Raw genomic sequence first — 17,722 nt, 5'->3', positions numbered from 1 at the left:
ATAGCTAACCAAAAACTCACATAAACTCATATCAAAACATTTCATTTTCTCTCAAACCATTATAATTAATTCAGTCAATGTCTCCTCTAATTTCAAAGCTTTTATTTCTCAATTTCTGCTTCTTTCTGCTGTTTTTCTCCACAAATTCACAAGATAATGGTTCTCAAAAGGTAATGAAATCATTGCTATTATAATAATCACGTTCAAATTATTATTAGTATATATTGTAACATTTTTTTAATTTAGTTTCTATTTTCCCAATTTTTTGTAGACATATATTGTGTATATGGGAAATCATCCAAAAGGGAAACCTTCAACATCATCTCACCATATGAGATTACTAAAAGAAAGCATTGGCAGGTAATTTTAATTCTTATCATAACTCTTAATATAATATATATCATCATCAAATACATAAAAAAGTTTCACAAGAAAATAAAGCTTCTTGACTATATGATTAATTTTCATTTTTGCCCAGTTCATTCCCTCCAAATTCTTTACTCCATAGCTACAAGAGAAGCTTCAATGGATTTGTGGCCAAGATGACTGAAGACGAAGCGAAGAAAGTTTCAGGTAATAAATGTTATTTCAAATTAGGAGGCGGATTAGCGAAAATGAAACTGATTCTTGTTTGTAATTTTTAACACATGAATAATGTTGCATTTCAGAAATGGAAGGGGTGATATCAGTTTTCCCAAATGGGAAAAAGCAACTGCACACAACAAGATCTTGGAACTTCATGGGCTTCTCGGAACAAGTGAAGAGAGTTCCGATGGTGGAAAGTGACATCATTGTTGGGGTATTCGACACCGGAATTTGGCCGGAATCTCCTAGTTTTGACGACACAGGATACGGTCCACCACCGGCTAAGTGGAAGGGCAGCTGTGAAGTCTCTGCCAATTTCTCTTGCAACAAGTAATTCAACATATATATCTACAAAACTTTATTTAATACGGTTTGAATTTACTTTATAAATGCTAAAGTGCATGCAATGCTATTTTGTAATTGTAAGTTTACGTACCAATAATGCTAAAGCTGGTCTTGATATATACAGTAAAATCATTGGAGCTCGATCATATCATAGCAGCGGTCCGCACCCAGAAGGCGACTTAGAAGGTCCAATAGATTCAAATGGTCACGGGACACACACAGCATCGACAGTAGCGGGAGGGTTGGTTCGGCAAGCAAATATGTTGGGACTTGGCCTCGGCACAGCCAGAGGTGGAGTCCCATCAGCACGCATTGCTGTATACAAAATATGCTGGTCCGACAACTGCTCGGACGCGGACATTCTTGCAGCATTTGACGACGCCATCGCGGATGGTGTCGACATCCTCTCTGTCTCTGTCGCAGGACCAGGTTTTAAAAATTACTTCAACGACTCCATGGCCATTGGATCTTTTCATGCAATGAAAAAGGGAATCTTGTCGTCATTTGCCGCTGGAAATACCGGCCCAGGTTCCGCTAGCGTTGCAAACTACTCGCCGTGGTCGTTGACAGTGGCGGCTAGCACTACTGATCGGGTACTCGAAACTGTGGTTGAGCTCGGAGATGGAAGAGAATTGAAGGTAAGAAATTTAACTTAATTTAAGTCATTTATCTATATATGAAACTAATTATATAATTTCTTTTTTGGTATATGAAGGGAGTCACCATCAATACATTTGATATGAAGGGTAAACAAGTTCCATTGGTTTACGGGGGAGATATTCCTAAAGCTAACACAAGCAGTTCCTTTTCGAGGTATTTTTAAACGTCTATATTTAGTTTTGATATATTCTTGGGCTGTAATGAATATTAAAAATGTTTTGAAATTTGAAAAACAGTCAGTGCCTTCGGAACTCAGTAGATTTGAAGTTGGCAAAAGGTAAAATTGTAATGTGCGATATGATCACGACCAGTCCAGCAGAAGCTGTGGCGGTAAAAGGTGCGGTGGGTATTATAATGCAAAATGATTCTCCAAAGGATCGTACCTTCTCTTTTCCAATTCCTGCTTCTCATATTGACACTAAATCTGGTGCTCTCATTCTCTCTTACATCAACTCAACCAATAGGTAAAACCCTAATCAAAACTCTATAAATTTAACCTTGTTTTGATTTCTATATATGTTCCTAAATCACTCCTGTGCATGCATCCATAATATCACGTGAAAAATACTTATATTTCTTTTTCTTCAAAGTACAAAGATGGGTAGAACTCATAGTACATAACTTGCTCGTTCCTCCTAGTATTAGATTAGTAAGGGATTGTTGGTTAATTATATGATGGTTTTTACAGCATTCCAACAGCAACAATAAAGAAAAGCATAGAAAGAAAACGTAGAAGAGCTCCATCTGTTGCATCTTTTTCTTCCAGAGGTCCAAACCCAGTAACTCCCAACATTCTCAAGGTAACATATTTATTCAAATTTACTTTATTTTTATTGATTTATTTTGGGATTAATTATTTTGTTTGTAGTTAATTAATGTTATTAATTCTCTTATAAAAACTGCAGCCAGATTTGAGTGGTCCAGGAGTCGAAATTCTTGCAGCATGGCCTCCAATTGCTTCACCCTCAGGAGCTGTAGAGGATAATAAAAGGGTTCTTTATAATATCATTTCAGGAACTTCAATGGCTTGTCCACATGTTACTGCTGTAGCTGCTTATGTTAAATCATTCCATCCTACTTGGTCTCCTGCTGCTCTTAAATCTGCCCTCATGACTACAGGTGATTATTGTGATATTTTGCTACATTTTTTTAAAATATTAATATTCTAAAAGTTTTATTATTTAAAATAAAATTTTCTTTTGTGTTTATTTTTAAACTAATCAATCTAAATCTGTATGCATGCAGCATTTCCGATGAGCCCTAAACGTAATCAAGATAAAGAGTTTGCATATGGTGCTGGTCACTTAAATCCACTAGGCGCAGTGCATCCTGGATTAATCTACGATGCTTCTGAAATCGACTACGTACGATTTTTGTGTGGTCAAGGTACTGTGTTGGATATGTTTTATGGTTAAACATTAATTATGATCATCGCCACACATTATTTATTTATACTCTTTTTATTTTCCTACAGGTTATACCACCGAGTTGCTCCAACTAGTCTCGGACGGCAGCAATACTTGTTCTTCGAACGATTCCGATACAGTGTTCGACCTAAACTATCCTTCATTTGCTCTTTCCACGAATATCTCAGTACCGATCAACCAAGTTTATAGAAGAACTGTCACCAATATTGGATCAAGATCTGCAATGTATAAAGCTACCATAATTAATCCATGGAAGAATCTTGATATCAAAGTAAATCCTTCTGTTCTTTCCTTCACTAGTTTGGGAGAGAAGCAAAGTTTTGAGGTTACAATCAGAGGGAAAATTAGGAGAAATATTGAATCAGCTTCTTTGGTTTGGAACGATGGAAAGCACAAAGTCAGAAGTCCTATAACAGTGTTTGATGCTACTATTGTTGGTTTTACCAATACGTAAAAAGAAAACAAAACATAAATACTTTGTAAAATATATTGCAAGAAGGAGAGAAAAATAAATGAAACTTATTGCATTTATTCAATTTGATGGACTAATATTTATAATCTAAAAAGAAGCAAAAAAATTAGTAACCCACATAATTAAATAAATAAATAACCAAAACAATAAATAGAAAAATAACTTAATTCTTCCACCTATTTAGCAATATCATACCAAATTAATAGCCCACAACTATTAATTCTGTCTGATTAAAATTTTCATTTTATTATTTAAAGAATTAATATTTCTAAAGTAATTATATGTATTCATACTATTAATTCTGTCTGATTAAAATTTTCATTTTATTATTTAAAGAATTAATATTTCTAAAGTAATTATATGTATTCATTTGTATTTTTTTATATTTAAATTGTAGGGTGAAAAGACAGATTTGACCTCAAGATATGATTGTGTTATGAATTTAATTTTCTTTGTTATACATTATCAATCAAAACATATTTGTTTTGATTTATTATACTTTTGTTAAAAGTTTTAATCCAAAGCTCACACTCTAGTTCTCGTTTATCATCTATTAGTCGATCAGTTTAAAAAAATATATAAATCGTCTTATATTTACATTCTTATACAAATATTCAAGAAGTTCAAAAGAAAACTTATCTAGTTAGATCCAAACATGAAGTTTCTACACTAAAACTATCATTTGACTTAGCCGATAAATAATTAACTTGTAATTTCACTTAAGATCATAGAACTTGTAATTATTAGGATGTAGGCGGGCTAAATTTGACTTAGGGTTTGGATACAAAATCGAAGTTGAACGAAAAAAAGAGAAAGATGTAGAATTGAGTCCGTCGATTCTTTTAGAATAAACCAGGTTAGCCAAAAGTAGTGAAAATAGAGCGACATATTAATTTGTATACCTCAATTATATTAAATTTTGTATCAACAAACTTAAAACATTCCAGAAAATTATGTCTTGTGTACTATGTAATATTGAAATATTACAAACTCACACTTTAAACACAACCAAGTTAAATTTATGAATAAATATTTTCAACAAATATTTAGGTCGGTTCGGATTGAATCAACAAAAAATGTTTTTAAAAAAACTAATTTGATAAATTTAACCTTGTAGAAAATATAAACACACTATTAGTCAATTTTCAATTAAAAAAATATTACATGAGACGTTGTAATTTGAAAATATCCAAAAAGAAAAAAGAAAATCTTAATTTAGGAGATTGGAATTTCTAAGTTCGTCCCTGTGATAGCTGCATGAAACAAAAGCATTAGGCAAAGGAAAGATAAAAGATAATGGATGTTCGTTCACTCTCAAACGCCACCACCACCACCTCATCCACCGTCTTTTCCTCACATCGCCGCCGCCGTCACCATTATGCTCACCCTTCTCCCGCCATAATTCTCTTCTCGTTGAAGCCACCGTCTCCGCCGACGCCGTCTCGTTCAGATTCTGATGATTCTTCCAGTTCAGACCCCTCGCTCTCCGGCCGCATCCGTCGCCCCCAAACCCTAAAGACCACTTCCTCTCCTAAACGTACTACCTCCCAAGTTCCCTCTAACCCTCTCAGGAATTTGGTCGGCTCAGCCTATGTTCCTATTCTTCCTCCGCCACCACCTCCGCCACCCCCTGTTTCCCACTCGCTCTCTGAAAAGCTTTGGCTCTCGAGTAAACTCTCGCCACCACCTCCCCCGATTTCTGAGTTATTGGAGGAAGACCGAAATGAAATTGAAGAAATTGAATCCGATAATTCTTCAAGTAAGGGGCGGAGAGAAGTTCAATTCCGTCAAGAGGGTAAGATTTTTGTCGGGAACTTGCCTAATTGGATAAAGAAGCATGAGGTCCAAGAGTTTTTCCGGCAGTTTGGTCCTGTGAAGAATGTGATATTGATTAAAGGTCACAATGCTGTGGAAAGAAATGCAGGGTACGGATTCATCATATACGATGGGCTAACTGCAGACAAGTCGGCCATTAAGGCCGTTGAATTTGACGGTGTGGAATTTCACGGACGGGTTTTGACTGTGAAATTGGACGATGGGAGGAGGTTAAAGGAGAAGACGGATGAGAGGGCGAGATGGATGGAGGGAGATGACAGCGTGGAGTATCGTTCCCATTGGCATGAAGAGAGGGATAAAGCACGAAATGGCCTTCGCAAGGTTATTGAGACAGAGCCAGAGAACTGGCAGGCGGTTGTATCGGCTTTCGAGAGGATCAAGAAGGTAGTTTCTTGAATTCCTTTGAAATTTTTTTGAATTAGCGGGTTCTGAATTGTGCGAATTTTCTAATATAGACGAGAATAATTTATATGTAAATTGACTAGGATTGTTTCTCAGATTGTGCGTCTGATATTCTAGTCAATTTTTATTATCATAGTTCTGGCCAACTTGGCAAGGTTGGCTAGAACTATGGTATAGTGTGGCCACTTTAAACTGATAGTCTACAACAAATTAAGGAATACTTTTGGAATAAATTTCTAGTATTCATACGTAGTTATATCTTATAACTGAGAGTTCAAGATTTCCCATTAGTTTTGGAGTTTGCCGTAAGAGTTACAAACAAGCTGTGTACTTATATATTGGTATAACAAAGTATCATCGTGCCTAGTTGAATTCATTCATTCAAACTTGCGACAATTATGATATGTTACGTTCATGAGCATGAGTGTAAGCAAGCTTTGAGTCATCTCAAATTCACCTTCTGCTGAATTTTATACACAAAAAATAAAAAGTCTGAATTTGAGCATTTTCATATTAATTGTTTTGATATCTTTTGTTGTTTCGGGATGAAATCTACTATCATTAAGCCTTCTAGGAAAGAGTATGGTTTGATGGTGAATTACTACGCAAGGAGAGGTGATATGCACCGTGCACGTGAAACCTTTGAAAAGATGCGAGCTAGGGGAATAGAACCATCGTCTCATGTCTACACAAAGTAATAACTATTCCTATTTTTCCCCTTTTCTTTCGTCATTTGTTAATTTGATCTCAATGTTAGCTTAATATTTTTGCTTCATTTATTGACACAACGGTCACCATTCCAGTTTTGAATGGTTAAAGTTCGATTGATTTGTACAGAAGTTTAGTTGAGTATTTTATGCTTCAAATAGATATTCTGATGGTAGCTATGTCATTGCCAAAGTATATGTACTATATTAATACAATCTAAATTTTTTTTTTCAAGTGTGTCAGTCTTGTGATAACAGTAAGCTTTAATGATGTGCAGCCTTATTCATGCTTATGCAGTTGGCAGAGACATGGAAGAAGCACTATCTTGTGTTAGAAAAATGAAAGAAGAAGGCATAGAAATGAGCTTGGTAACTTACAGCATTCTTGTGAGTGGATTTGCCAAAACGGGAAATGCAGAGTAAGTAATTGCGTAGGTTCATAAAATTTTCGTTATATATACACATGTTCATATATACGTATATATTTCTTTTGCATTTATATATACATATACATACATATGTATATATTTCTTTTGCTTTAATTGTCAGGAAGCTGGACTACTATATTGTATAGTAGAAAGTAGAAAAAAAACCCTTAACTTGGCCCTATTGTAAAAGAACTGAGCTTTCATTCATTTGTGACTATTTAAGTTTATTATTTGTAGCTTGTAATCATGCGGTGGTCCTCTTCATTGTGAGGGTTCCACGGTAATGGTCATTGCAAATTTGCAGAACAGCATCAAGGGTTGCCTTTATCCGGCTGCCTTATGGTTGAGCTTATGAAGGACGCATTTCTTTTCTCTGTAATTTCTAGTCTTTTAAATTATTTTCTCTGTTTCTATACCCATGGACATGATTCATAATTCATTTTCTCTTTGCATCTGTTTTGTCTAAATTGTATTACATTTGCATTTGTCTTGGAAGATCTGCAGATCACTGGTTTCAGGAGGCCAAAGAGAAACACTCTTCATTGAATGCAATCATTTATGGGAATATCATATATGCCTACTGGTAATTTCATGTCAATCGACTTTAATTATTATAGAAATGGCAAATGTGTTCCTTGTGTTTATGTCGTCAAGTCTGTGTTTTCTTTGATTATTTGCTACAAGGGACATACCATTATATGTACTAATTAGTTTTGGCTCCAGTCAAAGATGCAATATGGATAAAGCTGAAGCTTTGGTAAGGGAAATGGAAGAAGAAGGCATAGATGCTCCAATTGACATATATCACACCATGATGGATGGCTATACAATGGTTGGTGATGAGGACAAGTGTCTGCTTGTGTTTGAAAGATTTAAGGTACAGTGCCTGTGTAAAGTTACTCTCGTTTGTTTTTTTTATTAATTTTTGGGGGCTTGGTGGTGGTGGTAATGGCCGTTTTTGTTATCATTCTTTGGTGGAATATTTGTATATAATATTCGAACAAGTCAGTTCAGATGGCCTTGATTGCATTGGTCGAAAGAATTTTGGTCTCCTATATATATGAATCCCAAAGAAATTATTGAGAAAGTCAATTTCAGAAGCCGCATGGGCTGCACCACTTGGATTAAAATGATGGTGACAAGCATTTCATGGGAAAATTTTGTATTGGCTAGGAAGGTTTGAAGTGAAATATGAAAAAGAAAGAGAAGAGCACTTGTGAAGTTTAGTTAGGGCTCAGTTGTTTATATGGATCTGTACTTAGCATTCTGTATCTGGGTTAGCATGGCCTTTACTTCTTCGGTGATGAAATAATTTTGTCATTAGTGTTTACTACATCATCTTTAAACCTCTCATTTCTTCTAACTATGATGCAGGAATGTGGTTTGAATCCTTCAGTCATTACTTATGGATGTCTCATTAATCTTTACGCAAAGGTAAATTATGTTTTTTAGTCCCCTTTGTTATTTATCATATTGTCATATTGTATGGCTAAATATTTAGAAGGAAATGAAGCATAATGTTAGTTTATACCCGTTTCCTGTTTTTTTTCCCTTCTTTCTTCCTGTGTTTGGCCTGGCCTCACCACAATTTTCTTTCAAGATGACAGTGAGTAGTCTAATGATGGACATGTTGTTTTGATTTATATCAGAAGGAAGAAAAAAAAAAAAACGAAAAAAGATAACATAAATAACTATTGCTATTTTCTCACGTTCATTTTTACATAGTACTACATCAGGTTACAGATTCTCTTTTATTATTATTTTTTACCCTTTTTTCATCATTCTTTCAGCTTGGGAAAGTTTCTAAAGCTTTAGAAGTTAGCAAAGAAATGGAACATGCTGGCATAAAGCACAACATGAAGACCTACTCCATGTTGATCAATGGGTTCTTGAAGTTGAAAGATTGGGCTAATGCTTTTGCTATTTTTGAAGATTTGATAAAGGATGGTATTAAGCCTGATGTAGTACTCTATAATAATATCATCACGGCATTTTGTGGGATGGGGAAGATGGATCGTGCTGTCTGTACTGTCAAGGAAATGCAGAAGCAGAGGCACAAACCCACAACTCGAACATTTATGCCCATCATACATGGTTTTGCAAGGAAAGGAGAAATGAAGAAGGCGCTGGATGTATTTGATATGATGCGGATGTCTGGATGCATTCCAACTGTGCACACCTATAATGCTCTGATTCTTGGTCTTGTTGAGAAGCGCAAGGTAATCCTCTCAAATGACTGCTATGTAACGTTCCATGCTTTGGGAGGTTTCTTTCTAACCATAGCTCCCACAGAGTTACTCTAGTAGTAGTTTTAAGCCTTAAAATCCTGACCTTTCTTTAAATGGTGGCCCCAAAAAGTGGGGTCCTCGAAATCTCTTGCACCTCTATGGAATGCTGACTCCATCCAACTTCTCATATTCATGAAATTAATTTTAGATGGACGTTCACATTTTAATTTGCCAGATCCTAACTTCACTCGTTGTTATAATCTTTTTATAAACTTCTGGTGGAGTTTCTTACTTCCTTTCCATTTTATAGTATGATTGTTGATCCATAATTTCAGTGTAGTAGTTCAATGCTTGGGAAATTTCTCTTTTTCCAGATGGAGAAGGCTGAACAAATACTGGATGAGATGACGTTAGCCGGTGTAAGTCCAAATGAACACACGTACACAACCATCATGCATGGTTACGCTTCTTTAGGCGATACAGGAAAAGCATTCACTTACTTCACTAAACTGAGGGATGAGGGTCTGCAGCTTGATGTTTATACATATGAAGCATTGCTCAAAGCATGCTGCAAATCAGGCAGAATGCAGAGTGCATTGGCAGTCACCAAGGAAATGAGTGCTCAAAATATTCCAAGAAACACCTTTATTTATAACATTTTAATTGACGGGTATGCCATCCTAGATGTATTAGTTTCTGATTATTTTGATGTTTCACTCTTGTAATACATTGAATTAATTATCTTTTTCCATGTAGATGGGCTCGACGAGGCGACATTTGGGAAGCAGCTGATCTAATGCAACAAATGAAACGAGAAGGGGTTCAACCTGACATCCATACATACACGTCCTTCATTAATGCTTGTTCCAAGGCTGGAGATATGCAGGTATCCTGCTAAAATAGCACATCTTTTTTAGTTTTTAGAACCCGCTTAACCTGTCTTTGTTCATAGAACAAACTTATTCGTCTATTCAAAAGTTAAAACTAAGCTTTTACTGAGATAAGCGAGGATACGGACTGGACCAATATAAAAAGAACAAAAGCTCACTGCAAAAAGGACTCCAATTGGGTTTGAGGGAATGAAACAACGTGAAAACTATGAAAAGGACTCTAATTTTTGTTTTCTTATGAAATATTGGGCTGAGGAAAACAGTAAAATTTTTAAAGTCTTAGGAGTCCTTGGTAAAAGTAAAATGTGCGGTGGCCTATGCCTAGATTTTACAGCTCTAAGCATTTTGGTAACTATCCTTCCACTCATATTTAGTTAGTATTTTAGGTTCATCAAACACCATCCCTTCATCAATCCTTCCATTTAACTACTATCTTGGCATGTTTCAAATTCTAACCGGTTAACCATTTTCCAGAGAGCAACAAAAACAATTGAAGAAATGAAATCTGTAGGAGTGAAGCCTAATGTTAAAACATATACTACACTGATTAATGGTTGGGCCCGTGCCTCATTACCAGAGAAGGCACTATCATGTTTTGAAGAGATGAAGCTATCTGGGTTAAAACCAGACAGAGCTGTTTACCATTGTCTGATGACGTCGTTACTTTCGAGGGCCACTGTTGCACATGGATGCATTTACCCTGGCATTCTTTCTGTTTGTAGAGAGATGGTTGATTGTGAACTAACAGTGGATATGGGAACAGCAGTTCACTGGTCCAAGTGTTTGCTCAAAATTGAGAGAACTGGTGGGGAGATTACTGAAGCCTTGCAGAAGACCTTCCCTCCAAACTGGAATGTGTATAATAATACCCTCACTAACTCCAACATAGACTCGGACGACGAATCCGACATAAGTGACGACGAGGATGATGACATATGCCAGGAGGGAGCATCATCTAATGCTGGTGATGATGGTGAAAGCGATGGCGATGTAGTTGGCAGATCATGGTTTTGAGAGCCTGCAAATAGAATCCCACTGTTCAATGGTTAGTAGTTTGGTTTGGCCCTACTACTTTATTCACGGAGCCAACCATTTGGGTTGAAATTACATTCTTTTATGTATAGGCTTTTCAATTTGTAATAGTTCCCTATGTAAATCTATTGGGGTACTTCCTGTTTAAAAGACAGTACGCTAGTGGAAGGAACGGTGAAAACTGAAAACTTAAAAAGGGCAAATCAAACTTGAGAGATTCAAAGGTTTGATTTGTTACTCAGAAGTGTAGGTTTTAACTAGTTTGACTATGTGACCGAATTGGTTATAACAAAATGGTATTGAGATTTATCTTCCTAAGCTACATCATTGATTTGACATTTTCAAACTGAAAAGAAACTAACATTGTTGATTTTGAAGATAAGGAAGGATTTCACGTGGTTCCACCAAACAGCATTGGAGAGATTCTAACATGTTCTTCCCACAACTGCCCTAAGCTCCATCAAGGAAACGAAGTGGGGTTTTAAAAATCAAGCCTATCTCAAGCTGCAATGTGAAGGTATTGTTGAATCTTTGCCTAATTTTTGCATTTGAGTTTTATTCTTGAATTCAAACAAACAGTCTAGAAATGGACAAAAAAGAACAGTGGTTGGTTTAAGTATCATTATCTGTTGGATTAGTTGAATTAAGCTCCATGGTTATGTTATGGAGGGTCAATGGAGAACATGTGCAGTCATGGATAATTTTAAAAATTAAATTTGGGTGAAATTATGATAATCAATATCATAATCAAGGGAGACAAACCAGCTCATTTTTGCACCTAACCTCTAATTGCTACACACAAAAACCTACAAATTGCCTTAATTTTGAGCTCTCTGTACAACTTCACACCCTCTTTATAGAGACATCTACCCTTTAAATTATTGGTTGAAAAACCTAACCACCCAATATTTTATATTTATTGATACATACTACATTTTAGGTATATGAAGACAGAATTTACTCTCGGGAGGAGAGTAATAGTTAGATGTACCCGTGTTCATGTATCTCACTCTCGTAACACATAAAAAAAATTAAAATAATTTAAAAAATGAGTAAGAAGAACTTATCAAGTTACTTAGTAAGATGTATCTTTGAAAGTTGGAAATGGACGTACATATTATTCTATAATTTGTGTGTATTAGTAAAAAATGGCATGCATACATTATGCTAAGAAACACTTTATGCATAGAAAAACGACTATGAAGTTATTGAAATCATTTTTTAATCTATTAAAACTAATTTTACGTTATTAAATGCAATTTTTGTTTCATCAAATTTAGCTTTGAATCATTAATGACATGTTTAGAATGATTTTGACCATCTTACAGTCACTCTTAAAATAAGTTATAATTATGGCCATGTCATGTGGTATCATACAAACCATTTAATTCCAAATTTCAAAAGCTTCTTACATTGATGCCTGTGGTAATATTTTTCAGTCTGAAGTAAAAAAAGAAGAAGAAGAAGAAGAAGAAAAGTTAATCCTTACAAAAACAAAAAGAATTTAATAATTTGAAACAAATAGACAATAAATGGCACATGAAGTTTTTCCAATAAGTAGAAAACATATCATGTCAAATCACAGCCATTGGATACAATGAGTTTCACCAACATGGCCATGACATCTCTTTGTCTCTGTTCCTAAACCTAAAATTGGCTCCACAATATTGTTTTTTAATTCATGTCATTCTCCATCATGTTATCTAATTATCTATTCCTAAAATAAAATTAATAAATTATGAACTCAATAAGTGGTATATATTTGAATAGAAACAAAAAAAAAAAAAAAACGTATAACTTCAACGAGAGTGCTACGAGTGTAGGTTGACTATAATGTATATGTCTATTAAGATAAGAAATATTAGAATTTTCATACCCTCGAAATACTTTAAAACAAACTTATACTTACACTTAAATACTCAATTAATTTGAATATTATTTTAGATTAGAAAATACATTACATTATTATTCTTTAAACATTTTTTAGTTAAGTGTTACAAATTTTTTCCATAAATATGATTTTCATGGAAACAAATAATTTCTATTTATTTTAGTTTGTTTTTTAAAACATTGAAGGGACCCATGCACATGGGATATATATATATAGATATAGATATAAACGTGTGTATGTGTGTGTGTGTATATATATATATATATATATATATATTATTGTTGACATTTTCCATGTATATATATGTATATATGTATATAAAGGGTCAATTTTGATTTGCTGGCCTTTTAAATTAAAAGCTTTTTTGGGAATTAAAAAGTTAATTGCAAACTAAAAAAAAGGTTATGGTTTCAGCATTTTTGGAAGGTTTAAAAAAAAAAAATCTTCCAAAAGTTTGGCTCAAATCATTGGCCAACCTGCTTCCTTTTTTGTTATAACAATATATATATTTATATATATGTGATTTTAAATGTAATTGTTCAACTACTCCCACTTAAGAGAAATATTAATAATAACATTAACAAATGCAAGAAATGAATCTACTTTTTCAACCTACTTTGTTCAACAATATTAATTCACAATGATCATAACTGATGGATGATATAAAAACAAATGATGTTTTATGCATGAATGAGAAACTTTTAACGTCATAAACATCTCTTAATCAACACATTATTTCAATAGATGAGAGAGTTTGATTCTCATTCGGATGATTGTTATATTAACAAAACTCTATCATATATAGCTAACATTTTTTATATCTAAGAATTAACTGATCTATTACGTACGTTAATCGTAACCAGTCTAAATTACAAAAGTTTATATGTTGAGGTTAACGATCCATTATAAGCAAAATGAACAATGCATATGACTTATAGTACACAAAATTTTAAAAAACGAATATCGATATATTCTAATTTAGGGACAAAATAGACACAAACTTCAAAGTTGAAGAAACAAACTTACGATTTAGTCAGAAGATAACTATTATAAGTATGTGTATATAATAATTAATAAAATTAGATGACAATTAATGAACAAAAAGAATATAACTCAATCGATATGTATACGTATAAGATCGTAAGAGATGGAAGAATGGTTTATAGTTTATAGTTTAAAGAAGAAGAAAGATGGGAATAAATAGCAATAAATGTGGTTGCTAAATTTGAAAAACAAAAGAGTTATTTTTAAGGAAAAGGGATGTTAAGTGTAATAAATGAGAAATGAGAAACCCATCTTATGAGGTCCCAATCAAAATCTCTCATTAAATAATAATATTTGAACAAAAAAACACACAAAAAGAAAAGAAAAGAAAAGTTATATTTTGAGTATTATGTGAATGATTATTTGATTCCACCATCCCTTATTAAACAATTCACATGAACTTTGCCCTTTCTTGTGATCATACCCTACTTGTGTCTTTCTTTCTTTCTTTCTTTATTTTGTTTCCCTTTTTTCTCTTCATTTTTCTCTAATTCTTAAATTTTTTATTTTTTTTGTATAACATTAGATGTTGTTCTGTCGGTCTAAGTTAAAGTTGAGAGTTCGATTCATGTTTAAAGCATATCTTAAATAAAAGAAAAACATGCGTGTTTAATGAGAAAAATCGTAAAAAATAGAATATTTGACTAAATATTTAGGAAAATTACATTAGATGACAAAAAAATATAGTCGGCTTTTAAATTTGCTATTTTGAAAATGTAGGTGACATGAGCTCTATTATCATATATTTTTTTTCTATTTTTGCAAACTTCTCAAATATTTACCGTTCATAGAAAAATCAAGTATAATGAATTTTGTCTTTTAGTTGTTTTGTTCGGGTAAATATTCGTCAATTTTTTCTATTTTTGAAAAAAAAAAATCAAATATTCCTTTGTTTGAATATTTTGCTTTACTAATTTTTAGTAATACTATCGTGTTTTTAAGGAAAATGATGTATTAAAGAGATTTCAATTTATAAAATTCCTTAATTTTATTTTTTTGACATGTTCATAATTTTTATTTGTATTTGAGTTGTCCCTTCCAATTTGGGTCACACAATATAATTCTATTCACATGCATTTCTCTTAGAGGGAATTAGTTGACACACACTATTCCTAATTAACGTATATCTTTACATTCTCTTGTCATTTCCCCTTTCAACCATTTTCATACTATTCTTCATAATTACTTAGTGGATTAAATATGATCGTAATCGCAACTGTTAACATTTTTAAAAATTACAAATATACCAAAGTTTATAAATGATAGACTTCTATGGTTGATACACTTAGACCAATATTCATACCAGATTTTGAAATACTAATAAAACGTCTTGAGTACAAATTTCGCACATGTACTTAATAAAACTTCTTAAAAAAATATTTGAAACAAACTTCACTATATTTGTGATTGTGATTGTGATTGTTTTTAAAATATCGAATATTTTGGACCTAATGGCTTCATTTGCAACTATTTCAAACTTTTAACTTGAAATACTAATAATTCAACTTATTGAATATTATAATATTATTTTAATTCAAAGGTTAAATCAATCGAACTATACCCAAATTAATACGATTAAGTTGAAGTTGAAGAATTTAAAAGATTAAAGAAAAAAAAGTGTATTAAAAGTATACATGAGATTTGAAAAAGGGAAAGGACTGTTAAATTCAGTTAGGAAAGAAGAGAGAGAGAGCATTAAATTTGAGCATTAAATTGTGGAAACCTACAAATTTATTACACACACGAAATCCCTCACCAATCCCTCACCTTCTTCCCTCTTTTCCCTTTCCTTTATTATCACAAAATCCGCCATTAAAACCCCACCTTCAACATTCAACCTTCAACCTCTCTTCCAACCTTCCCATTTTCAATGGCCAACACCAAGAAAAAGCATCATCTCATCAAGAACTTCCCTTCCATTTTCAAATCCAAATTACCAACTTCACACCCATGGGAATGGCCGGATTGGCCTTCTTGTAAACACCCCAAAACTCTCTCATTCCGCTCCCAAAACGACCTCGTTTTCAAGACCGTTAACTCCATCTTCTTCGACCAACCCTTCGAAACCACCACCACCACTACTACACCTGATTATTCCGTCTCTGCTACCAACTCCACGCCCGCGGTGGACTCCGAAGAATCACTCGAAACGGTGGTCCGTGGCGCTAGATCGGAGAGGCTGTTCTTCGAACCGGATGATACGAGCTCGATACTGGAGAAATCGAAATCTATTGATTCGGTTGAAACGGAATTATTACCGAAATCAGGGTTTAAAGAGAGCTTGATTGTGTCGATTGAATCGGAGAACCCGTATGAGGATTTTAGGAAATCGATGGGGGAAATGGTGGAGAGCCATGGAGTTAAGGATTGGGATGGATTGGAAGAGCTTTTGGGATGGTATTTGAAGGCTAATTGGAAAAACAATCATCGGTTCATCATTGGAGCTTTTGTTGATTTACTGATCCATATTCTTCTTGCTTCTTCTTCTTCTTCTTCTTCTTCTACTTCTACTTCTACATCTTCATCCTCATCCTCTTCGTTGTGTTCTAATTCAGATTCTAACTATTACACATGCACTGAATCTTCTTCTTCTTCTTGCTCTTGTTCATCTTCTCTAAGATCGTTGAATCCATCCTCCATTAGAAAGGAGCTTGATCATGATCAGGTAGAAGACAATCATGATCATATCACTGAAACTTTGTAGAATCTTAAGATTTCTTCCTCACTTTTTTTTGGGGTTTTTATATTTTCCTTTTGTATTGTATATACAATATTAATATTATATATCTATATATAATATATATGAACTTAGTTGAGGATAAATTGGATTATTATAATTACAACTTTATTTCAATTACTTCTTTACATAAAAACTTTACTCTAATAGAATGAATAATGTAGTTGATGAGATTATTGTTGTTTTGATAGGGATCTATCAACCTCTTCTGTTCCTTTTTTTCTTTTGGTTGTTCTCTATTTTCATTTATAATTTCAATATCTTCTCGATTTAAAAAAGAAATATAGAAAAAACTGAGTCAATGATGTTACCTTTTATGAAATTTACTTTAAGAACTTACGTTTCATCCTTCAAAAAACCAATTATAATACATCTTTCATGAACATAATATATATTTCATGTTTATAATGTTTGGATGTCATACTATCATTTAAAAATTACACGATGAACTAATTTTAAGTAAATTTAACTGTCATTTTTTTAAATAGCAAAATAAATTAAAATATTTACTCATAAACTTATATCACTATGTATCAATGTCACTGATAGAGTGTTTATCAACGTCTATTGTTAATAAAATATGAAATTGTTATATTTGATTAAATTGACTATTTTTGACAAATTCCCTAAATTTAAGATTGTGCTAATTTTTTTTCAATAATTATATTAAAATTTATGGTTCAAGTTCTCATATCTTCCATTGCACCAAAAAAAGAATAAATTAATGTTTATTATAGTAATTGTTGAAAGATTCGAATGGTAACATTTTGTTTAAATGGATTGATGTAAATTTGAAAAAAAAAAATCGGGTCCAAGATGATGTGGGCCGACGCTGATAGAAAAATGCTGAAGAGCCCATTATAAAGGGCTTCTAAGTTTTTCGGCCCAATGTAAGATCATTGCTAAAGCTTTTGGAAGAGTTTGGATAATTACTTTTCCGGGGTATACCTAATTGTTTAGGTATATACCATCACAATAGAGATAGGATTTATTTCAAGAGGATTAAAATTTCAAATAGTATACATAATAAAATATCGT

The 17,722-nt window shown here is 33.3% G+C and overlaps 3 protein-coding genes across 3 annotated transcripts; all 3 read left to right on the top strand.

Moving 5' to 3' along the window:
- The first annotated feature begins 52 nt into the window (after positions 1-52).
- On the top strand, positions 53-3,512 carry LOC116404044 (cucumisin-like). The gene is made up of 11 exons (XM_031886217.1): positions 53-170; positions 272-360; positions 479-573; positions 669-915; positions 1,055-1,568; positions 1,646-1,743; positions 1,827-2,054; positions 2,279-2,390; positions 2,496-2,709; positions 2,836-2,976; positions 3,065-3,512. The coding sequence occupies exons 1-11, from the start codon at positions 78-80 to the stop codon at positions 3,469-3,471; spliced, it is 2,238 nt and encodes a 745-aa protein (XP_031742077.1). The 5' UTR covers positions 53-77; the 3' UTR covers positions 3,472-3,512.
- A 1,220-nt stretch (positions 3,513-4,732) lies between these two features.
- Positions 4,733-11,334, top strand: LOC101204188 (pentatricopeptide repeat-containing protein At5g04810, chloroplastic). The gene is made up of 10 exons (XM_004135319.2): positions 4,733-5,709; positions 6,294-6,421; positions 6,713-6,853; positions 7,359-7,445; positions 7,586-7,739; positions 8,237-8,296; positions 8,653-9,081; positions 9,465-9,760; positions 9,847-9,976; positions 10,455-11,334. Exons 1-10 carry the CDS (start codon positions 4,786-4,788, stop codon positions 10,992-10,994), a joined length of 2,889 nt encoding a protein of 962 aa, XP_004135367.2. The 5' UTR covers positions 4,733-4,785; the 3' UTR covers positions 10,995-11,334.
- Positions 11,335-15,817: 4,483 nt separating this feature from the next.
- Positions 15,818-16,651, top strand: LOC101204431 (transcription repressor OFP13). Its single transcript, XM_004135320.3, has one exon. The coding sequence runs from the start codon at positions 15,818-15,820 to the stop codon at positions 16,649-16,651; it is 834 nt and encodes a 277-aa protein (XP_004135368.1).
- The last annotated feature ends 1,071 nt before the right edge of the window (positions 16,652-17,722 follow it).

This window comes from Cucumis sativus, chromosome 5 (genome assembly GCF_000004075.3).
Source record: "Cucumis sativus cultivar 9930 chromosome 5, Cucumber_9930_V3, whole genome shotgun sequence".
Taxonomy (NCBI): Eukaryota; Viridiplantae; Streptophyta; class Magnoliopsida; order Cucurbitales; family Cucurbitaceae; genus Cucumis; species Cucumis sativus.
The sequence above is the reverse complement of the archived record's forward strand: the minus strand, read 5'-3'. Positions and strand labels throughout refer to the sequence as shown.